Here is a 23,690-nt window from a genome sequence, read left to right as displayed (position 1 = left end):
CCCTGAAGTACCTGCTGCACTTAAGAAACTGTGTGGAGTGCTCACTTCAGCAGCACATATACTAAAATTGGAATAATACAGCAAAGGTCATTAACATGGTGCCTGTGTGAGGATCATTCAGAAATTTGCGAAGTGTTCCATATTTTTAAGGATTAAGAGGTACAGACTTCCAGTTATAAAATAAATAAATCACAAATGAAAAGCATAGCATAGGGAAGAATATAGTCAGTCAAATTGTAATAATTTTGTATGATGACAGGTGGTGACTATACTTAATTGTAGTGAGCACTGAGTAATGTGTAGAATTGTCGGATCAATAGGTTGTACATCTGGAACTAATATAACATTGTCAACTATAGTTTGATAAAAACAAAACAACTGTGGGGAGGCTAAATGCAACTAGAGTAGAGTGACAGAGGAGAGCATAACAGGAGTTGAGATCAGAAAGGGTCTTCTTGGGTACTTGCTCTTCTTTCTGTCAGGAATGCTCTTCAAGATACTAATGTGGGGGCAGCCCTGGTGGCTCAGCGGTTTAGCGCCGCCTACAGCCTAGGGCGTGATCCTGGAGACCTCCCTCTGCCTGTGTCTCTCATGAATAAATAAATAAAATCTTAAAAAAAAAAACTAATGTGGTTTTCTTTCTTACCTTCCTCAGGTCTTTGCTCAGATGTTGCTTTCTCAGGGTGTCTGTCCTTGAACACCCCACATAAAGAATTTTGGCATTTACTCAGAGTGGAATAGGAAACCATTCAAGAATTATGGGCAAAAGAATAATTATGTTTCTGACTTAACATTGTAGAAGGATCAAATCTGGCTGCTGGGTGGAGAATACACTGTAGAGAGCAGGAGTAGATCTAGTGAGACCAATTGGAAGACTATTGTAATAAGTGAGAGATGATACTGTCATAGATCAGGTTGGAGAGGTGGAGGTGGTGAGGCTTGGTCAGATCTTGGTTATATTTTGAAGTCAGCAGAATTTTCTGGGGGACTAGGCATGGAATATGAAAGAGAAGTATTAAGGGTGACTCCAGTGTTTTTATTTTGAACAATTTGGGAGGGCTTTGCCAGTTACTGAGATGGAGGAAACTAGGTTTAGCTGTGGGAGACTGGAGACTAGGTATTCCATTTTGCTTGAGATGTTGCTTAAACAGTTGGATACCCAAAGGCTGTGGTTAAGGAGAAAGATCAAGTGTGCCGATGGCAATTTTGGAATTTTTTAAGGATATACACGGTAAATTTTCATTAGTTCACATAAAAAAAAAAATCTTTGTTACAGTTAAAGATGCTTTAAATTAATTTTAATTTCCTTAGGTACCAGGTACTGCAGAGAATGCCCGGTCATGTGTCCGAGCTTATTTTTCTGATCTACATGAAACTTTGTGTCGTCAAGAAGAAATGGCTTTAAGTGTTGTTGATGCTCACGTTCGAGAAAAACTGATTTGGCTCAGGCAGCAACAAGAAGATATGACTATTTTATTGTCGCAGGTTTCAACAGCCTGTCTCCATTGTGAAAAGACTTTGCAACAGGTAGGTAGATTACTTTGCCAGCTGGCTTCTTGTTTAGGTTCCACTAACAGGAAATTGGAGAGGAAGGCTGGAGGGTAGAGGTGGTTTCCTTGGGGTTCCCATTTGCTTTGGGTTCCTGTGAATTTCACTGCTCACATGAGAAGACCACTTTCCTTAGAGACCTGAGTTTAGATTTCATGGGGGCTTTCCTGTAAGTTTCTAAGTTTTAATAATCTATCCTACAGTTGCTTCCTCCATGATACCTCAGAGTTCTTTTTACCCTTTCAGTTACCTAGTTAATAACTACACCTAGTTAATGGTTCTTCATATTAAATTCTTTGAGTTCACATAACTGGTATAGTTTTTTTTTCCTGATTTGGACTTGAATGATATAATATGCATTGTTTATCCTTCTAGATGTTGACTAGATGCATCTTATTTATCTTTATATCTGGATAGAAAAAGCTTAATAAACAGTTGTTCAGTTCATAATGAATAATCAGCAATCAGCTACACAGCAAAATCAGAAATGGATTATCTTGATCTCATTTACTCGAATACTTCAAAGTATTTTTATATTTATTATGTTGCAAAGTATGCTCGTAGTTACTGATATATTTAGAAGTTTTTTAGAGTTTCTGAAGCATTTCATCAGAATTGTTAATGATACGATATTATCTCACTGTGTTAATGCAAATGAAATTAGGGTCTTACAGTCATTCTTCATATTGACTTAAAAATTTTTTTTAAGTTTTATTTATTTAAGTAATCTCTACACCCATTATGACCCATCATGGGGCTCCAACTCACAACCCGGAGATTATGAGTCATATGCTCTTCCAGCTGAGCCAGGCAGGTGCCCCCACTTTTGCTTTGATTAATGGTCATAGAACCCTAACTCTAACCAGTATTCTTCAAAGTTCCTGCTACAGAGATAATTGAACAGACGCATGGTAGACCATGTACATGTTTATTACCAGTTTTGAGAACAAAGCTTAATTATCCTTCCCCTCCAAAAAAATGATGCATCATCTAAGTCCAAGGTATGATGCTAAGTGGTGACGATTTGTCTGTTCATTTAGCAAATATGTTTTGAGTGCCTACCATGTGCCAGGTACATTCTAAATATATGTGCTATATTGGTAAAGAAAACAAAAAAAAAGCTATAATCTTGTGGAATTAGCATTCTAGCATGACAAAGATAAATTGTAAACTGTGATATATCTAAATAAGTAGATTATATAACATGTTAAAAGTGGTAGGAACTAGGTACAAAAAAAAAATGAGGGTCCAGCAGACTGTGTTCTTAGATAGTGTAAGCATCATTCAGAGAAGGTGAGATTTAGGGATGCCTGGGAGGCTCAGTGGTTGAGCATCTGCCTTTGGCTCAGGGCATGATCCTGGGGTCCTGGGATCGAGTCACGCATCAGGCACCCTCCATGGAGCCTGCTTCTCCCTCTGCCTATGTCTCTGCCTCTCTCTGTGTCTCAAATAAATAAATAATAAATAAATAAATAAATAAATAAATCTTAAAAAAAGAGAGAGAGAAGATGAAATTTGAGCAAAGCCTCGAAAAGGAAGAAGGTGAAGGAATTTGTTCAAGCCCTAATGTGGGGAAGAATAGTCTAGCTGAGGAAAGGATTAGAATAGAAACCCTAGGACACCATGCCTGGAGTATTTGAGGAACAGCAAAAAGAGACCACTGTGGCTGGAATAGAGTAAGTGAAGAAAAGGGTAATGGAAGCTGAAATTGGAAGTAATAGGGAATTATCTGTAAGGAAGGCTTTCTGAGTCACTGGAAGGACAGACTTCAGCTTTTATTGATTGAAATGGAGAAGTCATTGTGAAATTTTGACAAGAATGACTTTGATGTATAAAAAAATAGATTGAAGGAGAGTCAGGATGGAAGGAAGGAGTTAAAAGAAAGGAGGAGTTTGGAGACTTCTGTAGAATTCCACATGAGAAAGAATAGTGGCTTAGCTTGTGGGAGTGAAAAGTGTCCAGATTTTGGACATTCAGTGGGATTCATTTATTTGTAGGGCATGAGAGAGTAGAAGGCAAGAATTGCAGGGTTTTTGTTCTGAGCAACTGGGGCAACATGCAAATAATAAGCAAAGTTTATTAATTCATAATCAGCTAATGTAAATATGCAACAGTGAGCAAAGACTGTAAACACCATTGCTCTTGTGGCGCTTACATATTATTGGGAGATCTCTATCTTACGAAGAATATATTGGTACGTGTGTAGAATTATATCTGGAATATTTGAGAAACTAGAAAGTGCTTGACTTTGAAGAGAGCCTGGGGATCTAGAGGGGAAGGGAGACTTTTCAATTTCACCTTTAGTCAGTTTTTTTAAAACCAACACCTGTATATCTGAGATCATTTTAAAAAGTACAACATACATACAGAAGTGTGTGCATACGTGTTCAGCTTGCTGAATTTTCAGACTGGACATTACCATGTAACTAGCACCCAGATTAAGTAACAGAACACTAGCAGCACCCCTAGAAACCCCTCAGACTCCCTTCTAGTAACTACCTGCTTTCCACTGAGGATAAACCATACCTTGACTTCTAATGCATACCTTATTTTTGTCTCTTTTGGTAATTAATAAAAAAGGAATCTTCATGTATGAAGTCTTCATGTCATTTCTTCTTTTACTTGACATTATGTTTGTGAAATTCATATCAGGTATAACTGTGGCTCATTCTCATTGTGGTATAGTGTTGCCTTTCTGAATACACCACAATTTATCCATTCTTCTCTTGAAAGAATTCTCTTAAATTATCTGTTAATGCCCAATTATTATCCTAGTCAAATTTACATTTTAGCTAACTTTGAATACTGTTAAATGAATTATTCTTGATTTTTGGTGGTCTCTCTTTTTTCCTTATCTGTGTAAAAGTTTACAAGAAAACTATTCTCTTTTCTAGGATGATTGTAGAGTTGTTTTGGCAAAACAAGAAATTACAAGGTTACTGGAAACATTACAAAAACAGCAGCAGCAGTTTACAGAGGTTGCAGATCACATTCAGTTGGATGCTAGTATCCCTGTCACTTTTACAAAGGTAATCACTTTACTTCATTTTTAGGTATCATTTCTGATAAGTCATAATTGTTTTATGTTCCATGATAATCAGCTTGAAGAGACAACTAAGAAATTCATAGGTTGTTTTTTTTTTTAAAAACTTTCATCAGTGCATAATAGAAAGTGGTATAATGAATCTCCATGTACCCATCACCCACTTTAACAATTAAAAACTTTTTTTTCATCCATCATTTTCCCCATTCCCTTTTTCTTCCTGAAGTCTCTCAGGTTATTTTGGAACAAATGTCAACGTATCATTTCATCTATGAAATATTTTTGTGTGTGTTTGTGAAAGGTAAGGACTGTTTTAAAAAACATAGCCAAAATATTGTTAAAAACCTAGAAAATTTAATAATGAATCTCTAATGTTAACATGATCGTTACTTAGATTTCCTAGATGGCTAAAAAAAATTTTTGTTTCTGGAAACAGAATCCAACCAAATAAGGCTTATGCTTGCCGTTTGGTTGGTATATTTTAGTCTCCTTTAAAATGCATGGCCTCGAGTGCCTGGGTGGCTCAGTTGGTTAAGCATCTGCCTTCAGCTCAGGTCATGATCCCAGGGTCCTGGGATGGAGCCTGTTGTTGGGGAGTCTGCTTCTCCCTCTCCTCCTGTCTCTCCCCACTGTTTGTGCTTACTTTTACTCTCTATCAAATAAATAAAATCTAAAAAAAAAAAAAAAAAAAAAAAAAGTGATTTGCTCCTAATTTAAAAGGTTCATGTGTTTCGTTTTACTTTCCCTTTTTAGGGTCTATTTTTTTAGAACTAAATCTTATTTTATAATAATGTGAAACACTTTTATGGTCCGTAGTCAAATCTATAAAGCAGGGTTCATTTAGAGAAGTCTAGTTCTATCCACTTGTCTTTCTCTTTCTGTGGAAAACCATCAAGAATTTTTTCTTAGTTTTTTTCATCATTTAGAAATAGAAATACATTTATATATTTGTATGTACGCTCATCACATTAAAGGTAGAAGACAGGGATGCCTGGGTGGCTCAGCAGTTGAGTGTCTGCCTTTGGCCCAGGGTGTGATCCTGGAGTCCTGAGATCGAGTCCCACATTGGGCTCCCCGCATGGAGCCTGCCTCTCCCTATGCCTGTGTCTCTGCCTCTCTCTCACTCTCTCTCTCTGTGTCTCTCATGAATAAATAAATAAATCTTTTTTTAAAAAAAGGTAGAAAACATTACATATTTCTTTACCTTGTTCTTTTCACATAAGTGTACATCCTAGAGATTATTCCATAGCAGTATTCAGTGACATTATTTATTCTTTTTTTATAGCTTCAAGATACTTTATTGTGCAGATAATACCACATTTGTGTGTGTGTGTGTGTGAGAGAGATAAAAAACTTAAAAATTACCATCTTAACCTTTTTTTTTTTTTTTGAAAGAGAGAGCAAGTGGAGAGGGTGGGGATGGTGGAGAGTGGCACAGGAAGAGAGAAAATCTCAAGCAGTCTCCATGCTCAGCATGGGGGGAGCCCGATGCATGGCTCAGAACCCTGAGATCATGACCTTTCTGTTTCTTTGTATTTGAGTACTCTAAATACCTCATATAAGTGGAGCCAAATAGCATTTGTCTTTTTGTGACTGGCTGATCTCAATTAGTATGGCCTCAGAGTTCACCCATGTCGTGGTATGGGACACAATTCTCTTTGTTTTAAGGCTAAATAATATTGCATTGTTTGTATATACCACATTTTGTTTATGCATTCATTCATTGATGGACATTGGGTTGCTTCCACATCTTGGCTGTTATGAATAGTGTGGCTGTGGACATGGGTGTACACATATTTCTCTGAGACCTTGTCTTCATTTCTTTTGCATATATATCTGGAAGTGAGATTACTGGATATGGTAGTTCTATTTTTAATTTTTTGAGGAAAAAACTATGTTTTCCATAGTTGTACCAAATTGTAATTCCCACCCACAGTGTACAAGGATTGCAATTTCTCGACATTTTCATCAACACATGTTAATTTTGTTTTGTTTTAGATAGTAGCCATCCTGATGGGTGTGAGGTTGGTATTTCATTGTGCATTTGATTTGCATTTCTCTGATGATTAATGAAGTTGAGCATCTTTTAATATGCTTAATGGCCAGTTTATATCTTTTTGGGAGACATTTTTTTTTTTTTTTTTTTTTTTGGAGACATTTTGTATAAGTCCTTTGCCTGTTTTTATTTTTTTATTTTTTTTATTTTTTATTTTTTTTAACCTACTGTGGATGTTGGATTATCCATGAGATAACAATTTATTTTTTTTCAGTTTTTTTTTTAATTTATTTTTTATAGGTGTTCAATTTACCAACATACAGAATAACCCCCAGTGCCCGTCACCCATTCACTCCCACCCCCCGCCCTCCTCCCCTTCTACCACCCCTAGTTCGTTTCCCAGAGTTAGCAGTCTTTACGTTCTGTCTCCCTTTCTGATATTTCCCACACATTTCTTCTCCCTTCCCTTATATTCCCTTTCACTATTATTTATATTCCCCACATGAATGAGAACATATAATGTTTGTCCTTCTCCGACTGACTGACTTCACTCAGCATAATACCCTCCAGTTCCATCCACATTGAAGCAAATGGTGGGTATTTGTCATTTCTAATAATGTATACATAAACCACATCTTCTTTATCCATTCATCTTTCGATGGACACCGAGGCTCCTTCCACAGTTTGGCTATTGTGGCCATTGCTGCTATAAACATCGGGGTGCAGGTGTCCCGGCGTTTTATTGCATCTGTATCTTTGGGGTAAATCCCTAACAGTGCAATTGCTGGGTCGTAGGGCAGGTCTATTTTTAACTCTTTGAGGAACCTCCACACAGTTTTCCAGAGTGGCTGCACCAGTTCACATTCCCACCAACAGTGTAGGAGGGTTCCCTTTTCTCCGCATCCTCTCCAACATTTGTTGTTTTCTGCCTTGTTAATTTGCCCCATTCTCACCGGTGTGAGGTGGTATCTCATTGTGGTTTTGATTTGTATTTCCCTGATGGCAAGTGATGCAGAGCATTTTCTCATGTGTGTGTTGGCCATGTCTATGTCTTCCTCTGTGAGATTTCTGTTCATGTCTTTTGCCCATTTCATGATTGGATTGTTTGTTTCTTTGGTGTTGAGTTTAATAAGTTCTTTATAGATCTTGGAAACTAGCCCTTTATCTGATATGTCATTTGCAAATATCTTCTCCCATTCTGTAGGTTGTCTTTTAGTTTTGTTGACTGTATCCTTTGCTGTGCAAAAGCTTCTTATCTTGATGAAGTCCCAATAGTTCATTTTTGCTTTTGTTTCTTTTGCCTTCGTGGATGTATCTTGCAAGAAGTTACTGTGGCCGAGTTCAAAAAGGGTGTTGCCTGTGTTCTTCTCTAGGATTTTGATGGAATCTTGTCTCACATTTAGATCTTTCATCCATTTTGAGTTTATCTTTGTGTATGGTGCAAGAGAGTGGTCTAGTTTCATTCTTCTACATGTGGATGTCCAATTTTCCCAGCACCATTTATTGAAGAGACTGTCTTTCTTCCAGTGGATAGTCTTTCCTCCTTTATCGAATATTAGTTGACCATAAAGTTCAGGGTCCAAAAAAAAAAAAAAAAAAAAAGTTCAGGGTCCACTTCTGGGTTCTCTATTCTGTTCCATTGATCTATGTGTCTGTTTTTGTGCCAGTACCACACTGTCTTGATGACCACAGCTTTGTAGTACAACCTGAAATCTGGCATTGTGATGCCCCCAGATATGGTTTTCTTTTTTAAAATTCCCCTGGCTATTCGGGGTCTTTTCTGATTCCACACAAATCTTAAAATAATTTGTTCTAACTCTCTGAAGAAAGTCCATGGTATTTTGATAGGGATTGCATTAAACGTGTATATTGCCCTGGGTAACATTGACATTTTCACAATATTAATTCTGCCAATCCGTGAGCATGGAATATTTTTCCATCTCTTTGTGTCTTCCTCAATTTCTTTCAGAAGTGTTCTATAGTTTTGAGGGTATAAATCCTTTACATCTTTGGTGAGGTTTATTCCTAGGTATCTTATGCTTTTGGGTGCAATTGTAAATGGGATTGACTCCTTAATTTCTCTTTCTTCAGACTCATTGTTAGTGTATAGAAATGCCACTGATTTCTGGGCATTGATTTCGTATCCTGCCACGCTACCGAATTGCTGTATGAGTTTTAGCAATCTTGGGGTGGAGACTTTTGGGTTTTCTACGTAGAGTATCATGTCATCGGTGAAGAGGGAGAGTTTGACTTCTTCTTTGCCAATTTGAATGCCTTTAATGTCTTTTTGTTGTCTGATTGCTGAGGCTAGGACTTCCAGTACTATGTTGAATAGCAGTGGTGAGAGTGGACATCCCTGTCTTGTTCCTGATCTTAGGGGAAAGGCTCCCAGTGCTTCCCCATTGAGAATGATATTTGCTGTGGGCTTTTCGTAGATGGCTTTTAAGATGTTGAGGAATGTTCCCTCTATCCCTACACTCTGAAGAGTTTTGATCAGAAATGGATGCTGTATTTTTTTTTAATTTTTTAAAATTTATTTATGATAGTCACAGAGAGAGAAAGAGAGAGAGGCAGAGACCAAGGCAGAGGGAGAAGCAGGCTCCATGCACCGGGAGCCCGATGTGGGATTCGATCCCGGGTCTCCAGGATCGCGCCCTGGGCCAAAGGCAGGCGCCAAACCGCTGCGCCACCCAGGAATCCCTGTATTTGTCAAATGCTTTCTCTGCATCTAATGAGAGGATCATATGTTCTTGGTTTTTCTCTTGCTGATATGATGAATCACATTGATTGTTTTACGGGTGTTGAACCAGCCTTGTGTCCCGGGGATAAATCCCTTGGTCGTGGTGAATAATTTTCTTAATGTACTGTTGGATCCTATTGGCCAGTATCTTGTTGAGAATTTTTGCATCCATGTTCATCAGGGATATTGGTCTGTAATTCTCCTTTTTGGTGGGGTCTTTGTCTGGTTTTGGAATTAAGGTGATGCTGGCCTCATAGAACGAATTTGGAAGTACTCCATCTCTTTCTATCTTTTCAAACAGCTTTAGGAGAATAGGTATGGTTTCTTCTTTAAACGTTTGATAAAATTCTCCTGGGAAGCCATCTGGCCCTGGACTCTTGTGTCTTGGGAGGTTTTTGATGACTGCTTCAATTTCCTCCCTGGTTATTGGCCTGTTAAGGTTTTCTATTTCTTCCTGTTCCAGTTTTGGTAGTTTCTGGCTTTCCAGGAATGCGCCCATTTCTTCTAGATTGCCTAATTTATTGGCGTATAGCTGTTCATAATATGTTTTTAAAATCGTTTGTATTTCCTTGGTGTTGGTAGTGATCTCTCCTTTCTCATTCATGATTTTATTAATTTGAGTCTTCTCTCTCTTCTTTTGAATAAGGCTGGCTGATGGTTTATCTATCTTATTAATTCTTTCAAAGAACCAACTCCTGGTTCTGTTGATCTGTTCCACAGTTCTTCTGGTCTCGATTTCGTTAAGTTCTGCTCGAATCTTTATTAACTCTCTTCTTCTCCTGGATGTAGGATCTATTTGCTGTCTTTTCTCTAGCTCCTTTATGTGTAAGGTTAGCTTTTGTATTTGAGTTCTTTCCAGTTTTTGAATGGATGCTTGTATTGCGATGCATTTCCCCCTTAGGACTGCTTTTGCTGCATCCCAAAGATTTTGAACGGTTGTATCTTCATTCTCATTAGTTTCCATGAATCTTTTTAATTCTTCCTTAATTTCCTGGTTGACCCTTTCATCTTTTAGCAGGATGGTCCTTAACCTCCACCTGTTTGAGGTCCTTCCAAACTTCTTGTTGTGATTTAGTTCTAATTTCAAGGCATTATGATCTGAGAATATGCAGGGGACGATCCCAATCTTTTGGTATCGGTTCAGACCCGATTTGTGACCCAGTATGTGGTCTATTCTGGAGAAAGTTCCATTTGCACTTGAGAAGAATGTGTATTCAGTTGAGTTTGGATGTAAAGTTCTGTAGATATCTGTGAAATCCATCTGGTCCAGTGTATCATTTAAAGCTCTCATTTCTTTGGAGATGTTGTGCTTAGAAGACCTATCGAGTATAGAAAGAGCTAGATTGAAGTCACCAAGTATAAGTGTATTATTATCTAAGTATTTCTTCACTTTGGTTAATAATTGATTTATATATTTGGCAGCTCCCACATTCGGGGCATATATATTGAGGATTGTTAAGTCCTCTTGTTGGATAGATCCTTTAAGTATGATATAGTGTCCCTCTTCATCTCTCACTACAGTCTTCGGGGTAAATTTTAGTTTATCTGATATAAGGATGGCTACCCCTGCTTTCTTTTGAGGATCATTCGAATGGTAAATGGTTCTCCAACCTTTTATTTTCAGGCTGTAGGTGTCCTTCTGTCTAAAATGAGTCTCTTGTAGACAGCAAATAGATGGGTCCTGCTTTTTTATCCAGTCTGAAACCCTGTGCCTTTTGATGGGGTCATTAAGCCCGTTCACGTTCAGAGTTACTATTGACAGATATGTGTTTAGTGTCATCATGATATCTATTCAGTCCTTGTTTTTGTGGATTGTTCCACTGAACTTCTTCTTAAAGGGGAATTTTGAGAGTCCCCCTTAAAATTTCTTGCAGAGCTGGTTTGGAGGTCACATATTCTTTCAGTTCCTGCCTGTCTTGGAAGCTCTTTATCTCTCCTTCCATTTTGAATGAGAGCCTTGCTGGATAAAGTATTCTTGGTTGCATGTTCTTCTCATTTAGGACCCTGAATATATCCTGCCAGCCCTTTCTGGCCTGCCAGGTCTCTGTGGAGAGGTCTGCTGTTACCCTAATACTCCTCCCCATAAAAGTCAGGGATTTCTTGTCTCTTGCTGCTTTAAGGATCTTCTCTTTATCTTTGGAATTTGCAAGCTTAACTATTAAATGTCGAGGTGTTGAACGGTTTTTATTGATTTTAGGGGGGGATCTCTCTATTTCCTGGATCTGAATGCCTGTTTCCCTTCCCAGATTAGGAAAGTTTTCAGCTAGAATTTGTTCAAATACATATTCTGGCCTTCTGTCCCTTTCCGCACCCTTGGGAACACCAATTAAACGTAGGTTTTTCTTCCTCAGGCTGTCGTTTATTTCCCTTAATCTATCTTCATGGTCTTTTAATTGTTTGTCGCTTTTTTCCTCAGTTTCCCTCTTTGCTATCAACTTGTCTTCTGTGTCACTCACTCGTTCTTCCACCTCGTTAACCCTTGTCGTTAGGACTTCTAGTTTGGATTGCATCTCATTCAATTGATTTTTAATTTCTGCCTGATTAGCTCTAAATTCTGCAGTCATGAAGTCTCTTGAGTCCTTTATGCTTTTTTCTAGAGCCACCAGTAGCTGTATAATAATGCTTCTGAATTGGCTCTCTGACATCGAATTGTAATCCAGATTTTGTAACTCTGTGGGAGAGAGGACTATTTCTGATTCTTTCTTTTGAGGTGAGGTTTTCCTTCTAGTCATTTTGCTCAGTTCAGAGTGGCCAAAAGCAAGTTGTATTGGGAAAAGGAGAAAAAGAGAGGAGAGAAAGAAGAAAAGAAAAAGAGAGAGAAAAAAAAAGGAAGATAAAAAAGAAGAAAAAAAGAAAGGAAAAAAAGGGGTGGAGGAAGGAAACAAATCAAAAAGCAAAACAAAACAAAACAACAACAAAAAAAGAAAAGAAAAGAAAAAAAAAGAACAACGGGGGAGTATCTTCTGATTCTGTATATACTCTAAGACTCTTGACTTCCCCTGGAAATTGTCCGTCTAGCTGGTCTTCTGGGGGAGGGGCCTGTTGTGCTGATTTTCAGGTGTTAGCACTTGGGGGAGCTGCTCTGCCCCCTGCTTGGTGCAGGGCTCAGTGGGGGTTGTTTACCCGGTGAGGCCCCAGGAGGAACAACCCCAGTGGCGGGGCCAGCTCTGGAAACCTGGATTCAGCCCCCGCAGGAACTCCTGAGCTCTCCGTCTGCAGGGCCTGGAGGCTCCGGGGCGGGGCCGCTGATCTGCTCAGCTTGGGGCAGGAGCGTCCTTGCTGTCTTGGGCCCTCCCTGCCTCTGCCTGTCCTGGGGGGAGGCTGGATCCCGAGCTGTGTCCCGGCGCCCTGTGCTCCCGGTCTGCGCTGTTGGATTCGCGCTCCCGGCCACGCAGTCCCCTCCGCACAGAGCCTCTTCCTCTGCCCGAGCCCCTCCGAGCTGCTCCGGTCCCGCCGTGCGCGCTGCAGCCCTTAGGGAGCTCGGCGCACTCTCCCGGGGCGCAGGTGCCTGTTAGTGTCCCACGGAGCCCGAGGGCATCCCCGCCCTCCTGGGTCCTGCTCCAACTCCCCGCGAGCCCCTTTCCGCCCGGGAAGGTCGGTGCAGCTCCTGCTCCTCCGGGACGGGGCTCTCCTGTCCTGGGGACCCTCGCCCCGGCCTCAGCCCGGCTCCTCGCGGGCCCCTCCCCCTTGGAGGCCTTCGTTTCTTTATTTCTTTTTTCCCGTCTTCCTACCTTGATAGAAGCGCGAACTCTTCTCGCTGTAGCATTCCAGCTGGTCTCTCTTTAATTCTCAGGCCGAATTCATAGATTTTCAGGATAATTTGAAGGTTTTCTAGGTAATTTGGTGGAGACAGGTGATTTGGAGACCCTACTCTTCCGCCATCTTGCCCCTCCTCCCCTTTGCCTGTTTTTAATTGAGTAACTTGATTTTTTCTTGTTGTTGAGTTGTAGGAGTTCTTATATATTCTGGATAAGAATCCATTCTTAGATATATAATTTGCAAATACTTTGTTCCATTTGGTAGGTTGCTTCTTCACTTTGTTGATTGTATCCTTGATTCATAAAAGTTTAAGATTGATATGGTCCCATCTGTCTACTTTTGCTTTTGTCGACTTTGTTTTTGGTGTCATAACCAAAAGAAATCAAAGCCAAATCCACTGTCATGAAGATTTGCAGTATGTTTTCTTCTAAAGGTTTTATAGTTCTGGGTGTCATTTTGGAACTTTTATCCATATATTTAAAATCCAAGTATTTATAATTATATACTTTGTAAATCTATCCTTTTATCGTTATATAATACCTTTTGTCTCCTATGACAATTTCTTATTTAAATATTTTTATTTATTTATTCATGAGAGACAGAGAGAGAGAGAGGCAGAGACACAGACACAGGAAGAGGGAGAAGCAGGCTCCATGCGGGGAGCCCAACCTGGGACTTGATTCTGGTTCTTCAGGATCACACCCTGGGCTGAAGGTGGCGCTGAACACCGCTGAGCCCCTCCGGGCTGCCCGACAGTTTCTTATTTAAAGTCTATTTTGTTTAATAATAGGATAACCACCCGTGCTCTCTTTTGAGTATGATTTACATGGAGTATCTTTCTTTTCCTTCACTTTCAGCCTTCTTGTGTCCTTAAATATGAAGTGAGTCACTTATAGACAGACAGCATATTGTTAGATCTTGGTTTTTTTTCAATCCATTTAGTCAAACTGTGTCTTTTCCTTTGGGAGTTAAATCCATTTATATTTCAAGTAATTATTAATAGGTAAAGACTTATATTATCATTCTGTTCATTGTTTTTTGTATATCTTATAGCTTCTTTGTCCTTCCTTTTCTCTTACTGCCTTCTTCTGTGTCTTAGTGATCTTTTATAGTGTCATCATTTGATTCACCTCTCATTTCCTTTTGTGTATATTCTGTGGATTTTATGTGTTTACTATTGTTATTACAGAGAACATCTCATTTTAACATTCTATTTGAAAGTGATAACAATTAAACTTCTTTTTCATATAAACCTTCTATTCTTTTATAACCCCATTCCCCATACTTTATGTGATTGATGTCACAGATTACACCTTTGTACATTATATACCGGTTACCAAGGCTTATATAATTTTTTAAATGTTTGTTATTTCAGTTTTCTAAGGATAGATTCATGCAACAAAATTATAATAATACAGGTTGCTATTTGTTCGTGTAATCAGAAGAATGAATAGGAGATGAAATAATTGACAAGGGTATTATAAATAAAAGTATAAATGCTAATACTTAACTCCATATCAAAATAAGAGGATTTAAATTTTTAAAAATTACAGGACAATAGAGTTCACATTGGACCAAAAATGGAAATTCGAGTTGTTACGTTAGGATTAGATGGTGCTGGAAAAACTACTATTTTGTTTAAGTTAAAACAGGATGAATTCATGCAGCCTATTCCAACAATTGGTAAGTATGAGTACTGCTTTTTACTTTAATGGATGCTTTATAGACAAACTCTAGCTTACAGCTGAGTTCTTGGAGGTCTTATTTTATGCCAGTATGGCATTGTGGTGGGCTCTTTACATAAGCATGTCTGAGAAAAACAATGCAAGATTCAGTGGCTGTTGGATTGAAATGTAGATGGTGGGATATTAAGAAGTAACAGATTTGTGGGATCGTTGGAAGGATTAAAGGGTGGTGAGGGTTAGGGGAAAGGAGTGGTAGTAGTGCAGAGCTGTTAGGTATTTGAGTTTCAGGATCTAAAGATCCTGGTGGAGGTATAGAGGACTAACAGCTGTTAAAGGTATATCTTCCCCATATGTGTTTATTAAGACTGGAGTTGGTTGGGCTGCAGTAGATATTGCTGTATGAAGATAATTTGTATTATCACAATTATAAATAGTGGGTCGCCTATGTTTGGTGTGTTACTGATTATAAATATAAGTTCAGTATTAAAGTAACTTTTTTTTGAAAACAGGTTTTAATGTGGAAACTGTAGAATATAAAAATCTAAAGTTCACTATTTGGGATGTAGGTGGAAAACACAAATTAAGACCATTGTGGAAACATTATTACCTCAATACTCAAGGTAAGAGTCAAAATGGTATCTTAATTTTTCAGAATTTTAGGATGCCAGTTTTCCTAGGAAAGGAATTGATTTAACTAGTGAAGCTTATTTTATTAAAAAAGTTAAGGTGGAAAGAGTGGGATCTGTACTTAGGTTTATTTCATGAAAAAGGTCATAATTATAGCTTAAAACTTACTTACCTTATACCTAGGCAGTTAAGAGTACATACTGCTTGCTGCTCTTAACAATTAAAGTACGTTATTAGTATTCATAAGAGTGTGATCACTGCCTATACTGTGATGTAGAGTAGAATTCTTGGTGTATGTTTCTGCTGCTCTCTTCAATTCAGTTAAACATTTTCCTCATTACAATCTCTCAAAAGCTCCATTCCTTCATTTCCATTCACAGTTATTTGTTTTCTGCAGAAGAACCTGCGGTAGTTTACTTTTGGCCAAACTGAGTTTTATCACATATTTCACCTAACATTTATTAATATTTGGGCCTCATTCTATGCTTTTGCTTATACCAAACATAAAACTAATGTTCATGCCACCTGTTTTATATATATTCATACTTTCCACCTAAAAGAAAAACTTGGGATTTTTTTTTTTTTTTTATGATAGTCACAGAAAGAGAGAGAGAGAGAGAGAGAGAGAGAGAGGCAGAGACATAGGCAGAGGGAGAAGCAGGCTCCATGCACCGGGAGCCCAACGTGGGATTTGATCCCGGGTCTCCAGGATCGCGCCCTGGGCCAAAGGCAGGCGCCAAACCGCTGCGCCACCCAAGGATCCCAAAACTTGGGATTTTTGATATTGAATTTAGTATAAGCCATTGATTAATAAGGGAAAAAATGGGATTTTGAACATGAGGAATGATTGAAAAGTCAGAATGTTTAGCTATCATAAGGTACCTGGAAAGATTCCAAAAGAGAATCAATTCACTAGGTACTTGTGAAATTTCTGCTATGTGTTTTGAGTATAGTATATATGGAAAGTGCTGTGCTAGACACCAAAAGAGATACTTTGCAGAGATAAAGGTGGTGATTTATTTAGACTATTTTTTGGCAAAGGAAGTAGTAATCAAAGAACAAGTAGCATCATAGGCCATGAAAGAAGCCTTAACAAATTCAAAAAGATCGGGGGATCCCTGGGTGGCTCAGCGGTTTTGCACCTGCCTTCGGCCCAGGGTGTGATCCTGGAGTCCCGGGATCAAGTCCCGCATTGAGCTCCGTGCATGGAGCCTGCTTCTCCCTCTGCCTGTGTCTCTGCCTCTCTCTGTCTCTCTCCTCTCTCTCTCTCTCTCTCTCTCTCTGTGTCTCATGAATAAATAAATAAATCTTTAAAAAAAATTCAAAAAGATCAATGTATCTTCTCTTTACCTTTTTAAAAAATATTTATGTCCTTAGTGTGAATGGCAGAGGGGCACAGGGAGAGGGAGAAGGAAAGGAAGAATCTCAAAGAGACTCCCTATGGAGCCCTACGTGGGGCTCAACCCCATGATCCTGAGATCATGACCTGAATGAAAATCAAGAGTCAGACGCCTAAGCAGCTGAGCTACCCAGGAGCCCCTCAATGCATCTTTTCTGACCACAATGCTATGAAACTAGAAGTCATCCACAAGAAAAAATATGGAGAGACCACAAATATGTGGTGGCTAAATAACATGTTACTAAATAATTAAGGGGTTGGGCAGCCCCGGTGGTGCAGCGGTTTGGCGCCTCCTGCAGCCTGGGGTGTGATCCTGGAGATCCGGGATCGAGTCCCACATCGGGCTTCCTGCATGGAGCCTGTTTCTCCCTCTGCCTGTGTCTCTGCCTTTCTCTCCTTCTCTCTGAATAAGTAAGTAAATCTTTAAAAAAATAATAATAATAATAAATTAAGGGGTCAACCTGAAAAATCAAAGAAGAAATCAAAAAGTACATAGAAATAAGTGAAAATGAAAGCACATGGTTCAAAACCTTTGGGACGCAGAAAAAGCTGTTTTAAGGGGGAATTTTATAGCAATACAGCCTACCTCAAGAAGCATGAAAAATTCAAATAACCTAGCCTACACCTTAAAAGAGCTAGAAAAAGGACAAACATAGCCTAACCAGTAGACAGAAGAAAATAATAAAGATTAGAGCAGAAAAAGGAACCCTCTTGCACTGCTGGTGGGAATGCAAACTGGTGCAGCCACTCTGGAAACAGTACGGAGTTTCCTCAAAAAGTTAAATTTAGAACTACTGTATGAACCAGCAATTGGACTACTAGGTATTTACCCAAAGAATATAGAAACACTAATTCAAAGGGATATATGCACTCTGATGTTGATAGTATCATTATCAGCAATAGCCAAGTTATGGAGAGCTCAAGTGTCCATTGATTGATGAATGTGTAAAGAATTGGTGGTATACATATACAATGGAATATCACTTAGCCATAAAAAGGAATGAAATCTTGCCATTTGCAATGACTTGGATGGAGCTAGAGAATATAATAAATAAGTCAGAGAAAGACAAATACTATATGGTTCCACTCATGTGGACTTTAAGAAACAAATAAGCAAAGAGGAAAAAAAGAAAAACGAGAAAGAGACTCTTAAACTGATAGGTATCGTAGAGGAGATAATGGTGGGGATTAAGAAGTGCATTTGTTACAATGAGCATCGGATGATTATAATAAAAAGCATTATTTGGGAAATCATGGGAGGTATATCCCCATTAATTAGGAGAAAAATGCCCACATACACAGCACTTTGTTTTGGTGGAGGAAATGTTTTAAATCCTGTTATAGATGGGAAAATGAAGAAGGTCGAAAAGTTAGGTGAACTATATGAGGTCATACTGTTAAGTACTGCTAGGCCCTCTTGTAGGCAGCCTTTCTGTGAAAAACATAGTAGATAATAGACTAAGCATAATACAGTAAGGAGAGCATTAAAATATTTGGTCCATTTACTGAGAGTTAACAGATGACTAATTCAGTTTTTTTTTTTCCCCTAGCCGTTGTATTTGTTGTTGACAGCAGTCATAGAGACAGAGTTAGTGAAGCACATAGTGAACTTGCAAAGTTATTAACGGAAAAAGAACTTCGAGATGCTTTGCTCCTGATTTTTGCTAACAAACAGGTAACACGTATTTCTGAATACTATTTGGTAGTTTTGTTTATTCTACATTACAAGGTAACTGGAAAGATTTCAAAACAGATAATTCAGTAGATACTTATGAAATTTCTGTTGAGTATTTTATAAATACAATGTATATGCAAAGTGCTATACTTGGTACCTTGGAGTATATGGGAAAGAAAGAAATTGATGCTTACCAGAAACTCCTATATATGTATGTGAACGTGTAAGTGACTGTGTATGAGATTCTAATACATAGAAAACTGGCAAGTCACTTCAGTAATATTAACATGCTATGGGAAATTAGAGTAGTTCTAAAGGTGGCATCTTGTAAAAGATTTGTAAAAAGTGGGATTTGAGTTGAAATTATGGATAGGACTTTGAATTCATATGTGAAGGAAAGAACACCATAGGCAGAGAAAATAAAAGCATAAATAGGGAGCATCAGCATATCTATATGTAAAGGGCAAATAGAGGATGACGAAAATCTAGAATAACAAATAAGGTCTAGACTGAGAAATTTAGGTTTTATTCTGTGACAGGAAAACCATCAAAAGGTTTTTGGACTCTGCATTTTAAGACCATAGTCTGGGGGTAGAATACAGAACTAGAGACAGGCATACACAGTAAATCGCTGCAGTAATTCAAGTGAGAGAGTTAGCAAGATCCTCAATTAAAGGAATAGAAGGGTGGAAGCAGATTGGAAAGAGTTTATGAACGTAGATTTGTTAGAATTCTGTGTCTGAATGGGGAGGGTAAAGGACACGGGGAAGCTGCAGATTCCTAGATCTGAGCCTATGCTTCTAGGAGGATGACAAGTGCAGTAGAGGGGCTAACATGTCATAAAAAGGAAGGGTAGGATGGCGAATAAAAGGTTTTCCTCATAAAAAATAAAAGGCAAACTACTAAGAGCAAGATACACTTTGCTTTACTTATTGAAAAAGACACGTAAATAAGGCAAAGTGAATCCCACTTTTCATCGTTAAAGATAAAAATGTTCATAATCTTCAGACTCATATATACTGTTGGTGTGGTTATTAGAGACATTTTCTTGGAGGGCAATTGGGCAGTATCATACCTATCAAAATTTTAGATGCATATACCTGTACCCTGCAATTTTACCTCTAGGAAAGTATTCTACAAATATCCTAAAGTTATCCTACAGATAATGGTGCAAATGAACGTGGGTAAAAATGTTACATATGTATATGTATGTATTTGTAATAGCACATAAATAGGAGTTCAGAGTAAATATTAAGAATAGGACTGGTTGGGCAGCCCGGGTGGCTCAGCGGTTTAGCACTGCCTTCAGCCCAGGGTGTGATCCTGGAGACCTGGGATCGAGTCCCACGTCGGGCTCCCTGCATGGAGCCTGCTTCTCCCTCTGCCTGTGTCTCTGCCTCTCTCTCTCTCTCTCTGTGTGTGTCTCTCAGGAATAATAAATAAAATTAAAAAAAAAAAAAAAGAATAGGACTGGTTAAGAAAAGTAATGTAGCACCTACACCCAGGAATGTAATTCGATGTTAAAAATAATGCTGAAAGTCTACTTGTCCAGATAATGGAAAGATAATTATCTTCAAGATGTGTTCAGTAAAAAATTTAAAAAAACTAAAGGATGTTTATTTGCATGAATGTGCATGGAAATTATCTGGACAAATATATAAAATATCATAACTGGTGGTTGCTTCTAGGAAGTAGGGGTGTTCGGGGGTATTTGGAGTGGGAATTTAGTAACTTCATTTTATAAATTCTATGTATGAGCCATTTTTGTGATACAGATGTGTTAACCTTTTTAAGTCAATGCCTTATGACTCAGGCAGTATCTTTCATTCAGGCTGCATTGCCTTTATTGATTTCACTGTGATGTTATTCCTACAGACTATATTATAAATGATCTTAATCACAACCCTACTTTTCTCTCTATTAATTACAGAATAGTTACTGAAAGGTGAATTTAGGTTTTAACTTTAGGCTTTTGTTAGAATGGCACCAACAGAATTCTATATAAATAATTTTGATGAGTGGATTATAAAAATTTTGTTATGTATATATCTTTCAGGATGTTGCTGGAGCTCTGTCAGTAGAAGAAATCACTGAACTTCTCAGTCTGCATAAATTGTGCTGTGGCCGTAGCTGGTATATTCAGGGCTGTGATGCTCGAAGTGGTATGGGACTATATGAAGGGTTAGATTGGCTCTCAAGGCATCTTGTGGCTGCTGGAGTATTGGATGTTGCTTGATTTTAAATGCAGCAGTTCTTCAAAGTTTTGTGGTTAAGAGTTACTTTGCACATAATATAAGAAATTCTGCACTCAAAGTTAATTTAGGATGTATACTTAAAAGGACTTTGGGGAATTCAGTACAATATTGCTTTTTAAAAAGTTACTCTGTAGTAAAATTTAAATATTTGAGCAGATTAAAATTGCATTAAATAGGGACTTAGTGAATATACATTTTTTAAAAACATAAATTTGTTATTTTTTTCACATTATATGTGAACCATATACTGGGAAAGAAGTAGTGAGGGAAGGGGTAAGGTGAAGATTTATTCTTTCAGTGAAAAAGGAATAGCCAACTGAGTGCCTAATGGAACCTCTGTGTGAAGCAAGTGAAACATAGCTTCTCTTTTATCTTACCTTTTCACTGGATTTGGCAGTATTTAGTAACAAAGCAGCAGTGATTTAATGAAAGAATCCAGACTGTATCTTTGGGTAGTAGGATTACTTCTATGTTTATTATAACAGAACACCTTTAATGCTAAGAACTATAAGCTGCAGAAAATTAATATTTTATAATGTTTTATTAAAACTTTCTCTAAGCCCTTTTGTATAAAACACAAGTGAGTCATATGACGTTATCTAACTAGGTATGACTGTCAGATTAGTATTAAACTGAAGAATAATTAATAATAAAACAAGTCAGTTATGTTGTAGTTAATCTTCACTTATGAAAGACCCATTTCCCGGGTTGAACTTAGATATATTATTTCCTAGGTCACAGCTCTAAATTGGTCCTTCTATTTTCAACACATTTAAATTAGAGTTTCTTTTTAAAATAATATTGCATCCTTAGTGGGAACGATTATAGGGTAAAATGTAGTAAGTTACACATAGAACCAGGGTTGTTGGCTTTACATAAAAAAAAAAAATAGAGATCTAAGTAGAAAACTACATTTACCTTAAGAGAAGCAGTGGAGAATTAGTTACTTTAATAGCTTTCCCAAAATAAGTGCATTTATCTTGACAATAAAATGTTATCAAGGCTCTTCATGATAAGGCCTTGAAAAGTTAGTTGAGAAAGAATGTGTCTAAGGAAATGTTCAGAAAGTTTACATCACCTTTATTAATGCAGTGTTGTAAAAGTTTAAAAATTTTGTGCTTTTTACTGTTTTTCATTTTTTAAGGATACTCATTATAGCAGTACGATTTATATTTAAACATAGCTAGATTCAGTTTTATTATTTTTTTAAAAGGCTCTTCATCCTTTAGGATGAGGTTGAGTCCTAAGTCGTCTTAGTTGAACTGCTAGGAGAGGTAGGTCCCTCTTTGGTGGTACTGTTTTTGGTTCAGTCTCTTCAAATGTACTTTTGTTTAAAATAAACAACAAAACTTTTAGAAAACAAAGCATTAGAAAGAAGTCCATCAGTGTTATGGGCAGTGTGTAAATAAGTAAATATTTCATCCTTTATTTTTCAAGTAAAAGTCATGCTGTTACAAGTGTAATTTGTGCATATAAGTAACACTTATGAATTAAATTATTTAATATTTGATTACAATAACTGTGAAAAATAAAAAAATGTGTTAACATTTGCCTGTGAGCCCTTGACCTGCTTTCTCTACTAGGTAATTGAAAAAGAAAATCTAACACTAAAATGTAAAGTTGTTTTCCTTGTAAATTATTAAGTTTATTTCACCAATTTTGGTAAACTTTGTAATTCACATTCTTAGGATATTACTAAACACAATGTAAAAATTGTGCTTAGACTTGATTATAATGTACATAACAGTGTTCGTGTGTGATTTCTTTTTTTTTAAGAAATATTTTTCTCAGGCCCTTACTACTATTTATGGTTGTATTCTTTCCCTAATCATTGGTTAAGATTTTGCTAGTTCCCTCTGAGAAATGTCAAACTTAATAATGAGAGAGATGTCTTAAATACAGTCTATTAGGATTTGCCTCCTAGCTCTGAATTTCTGTATTAAGCTAAATATTATTGTATGGTTTATGTAAAGCAGGTTTACAAGTGTGTAGCCCTGGTCTGTAATATCGGAATGCTTTATTATCACCAGAAGCCATTATTTGCATTACATATAGACAGCAATAAAATGTTAAAATCATTTTAAGGAAGTCTTATCATTATTCTATAAGTTCTGTTTCATGTACCATCTATCTACTAGTATAATTAGTAACCACCTAAAGTCCTATTTATGCTGTGGTTATGAGAAAGGAAACAAAATGGGGTAGGGATTGACTTCCATGTCAAATCTGAGTTTATTAAAGATTTAGAAATAAATAAAGCATTCTGTAGTTGCAAAGTAAGCCACACTTAAATGAGCATTATCTAGACAGAACTAAATTTTTGCATTAAACATCGTGAAACCCGTTTTTTTAAATTTTAAGTAACTGTTTTAGAAAATGGCTGAGAATACTTAGGTGCAGCCTTATGAACTAATATTGCCAAAAGAAAGACATTTTCCTTAGCATTGAGATACCTTTCAATTTGCAAAGTGGTTAATAGGGAAGAAGACAGTTACACTTTTCCTAAAAAAATAATGAAGAGGATGAATATGTATCAGATGATATCCTGCTAATAATAATTTAAAACATGCTTTACAAAAAGATACTGGCAATGTATATTTTTAGGTCTACTGACTGTTAAATTTGTGACATGAAATGGAAAAATTCGTTAATCAACTAGGATTTTTCACTCAACCAAAATAACTATGTTTGGCAGAATGGGGCATCACCACCACTTGGTGGCAGTATTATAAAAAATTTAGGATTAAGTTTTCAGGAATGAATAAATTGCTTGGGTGATGTCAAGACATCTAAAATAGTAAGTAAAGGTAAATGTCACAGTGAAAAGTCATTTTATGTCTAAGTTCTGCTTTATAAAAGGAGGACATAATACTAAAGTAGCATAACTTGGGGGCGCCAGGGGTGGCTCAGTCAGTGGCTCAGGTCATGACCCTGGGGTGGGTCCTGGGGCTCCCTGCTCAGCC

The 23,690-nt window shown here is 37.5% G+C and overlaps 1 protein-coding gene and 1 non-coding gene across 4 annotated transcripts in view; both read left to right on the top strand.

Moving 5' to 3' along the window:
- Window positions 1-22,805, top strand: part of TRIM23 (tripartite motif containing 23) — a 37,442-nt gene extending 14,637 nt beyond the window's left edge. For all 3 annotated transcript variants that reach the window (XM_072826660.1, XM_072826659.1, XM_072826658.1), the window contains 6 exons: window positions 1,312-1,527; window positions 4,443-4,577; window positions 14,640-14,769; window positions 15,281-15,391; window positions 18,348-18,472; window positions 20,529-22,805. In XM_072826660.1, the coding sequence (XP_072682761.1) occupies window positions 1,312-1,527; window positions 4,443-4,577; window positions 14,640-14,769; window positions 15,281-15,391; window positions 18,348-18,472; window positions 20,529-20,708 (897 nt within the window). In that variant the 3' untranslated portion in view covers window positions 20,709-22,805. The remainder of the gene's footprint in view (window positions 1-1,311; window positions 1,528-4,442; window positions 4,578-14,639; window positions 14,770-15,280; window positions 15,392-18,347; window positions 18,473-20,528) is intronic.
- LOC140634524 (U6 spliceosomal RNA) lies at window positions 38-147 on the top strand. The gene has a single exon (XR_012031968.1). It is a non-coding gene; the product is annotated as a U6 spliceosomal RNA (small nuclear RNA).
- Window positions 22,806-23,690: the final 885 nt, after the last annotated feature.

The sequence above is a fragment of the Canis lupus genome, chromosome 5 (genome assembly GCF_048164855.1).
Source record: "Canis lupus baileyi chromosome 5, mCanLup2.hap1, whole genome shotgun sequence".
Classification (NCBI taxonomy): Eukaryota; Metazoa; Chordata; class Mammalia; order Carnivora; family Canidae; genus Canis; species Canis lupus.
The sequence above is the reverse complement of the archived record's forward strand: the minus strand, read 5'-3'. Positions and strand labels throughout refer to the sequence as shown.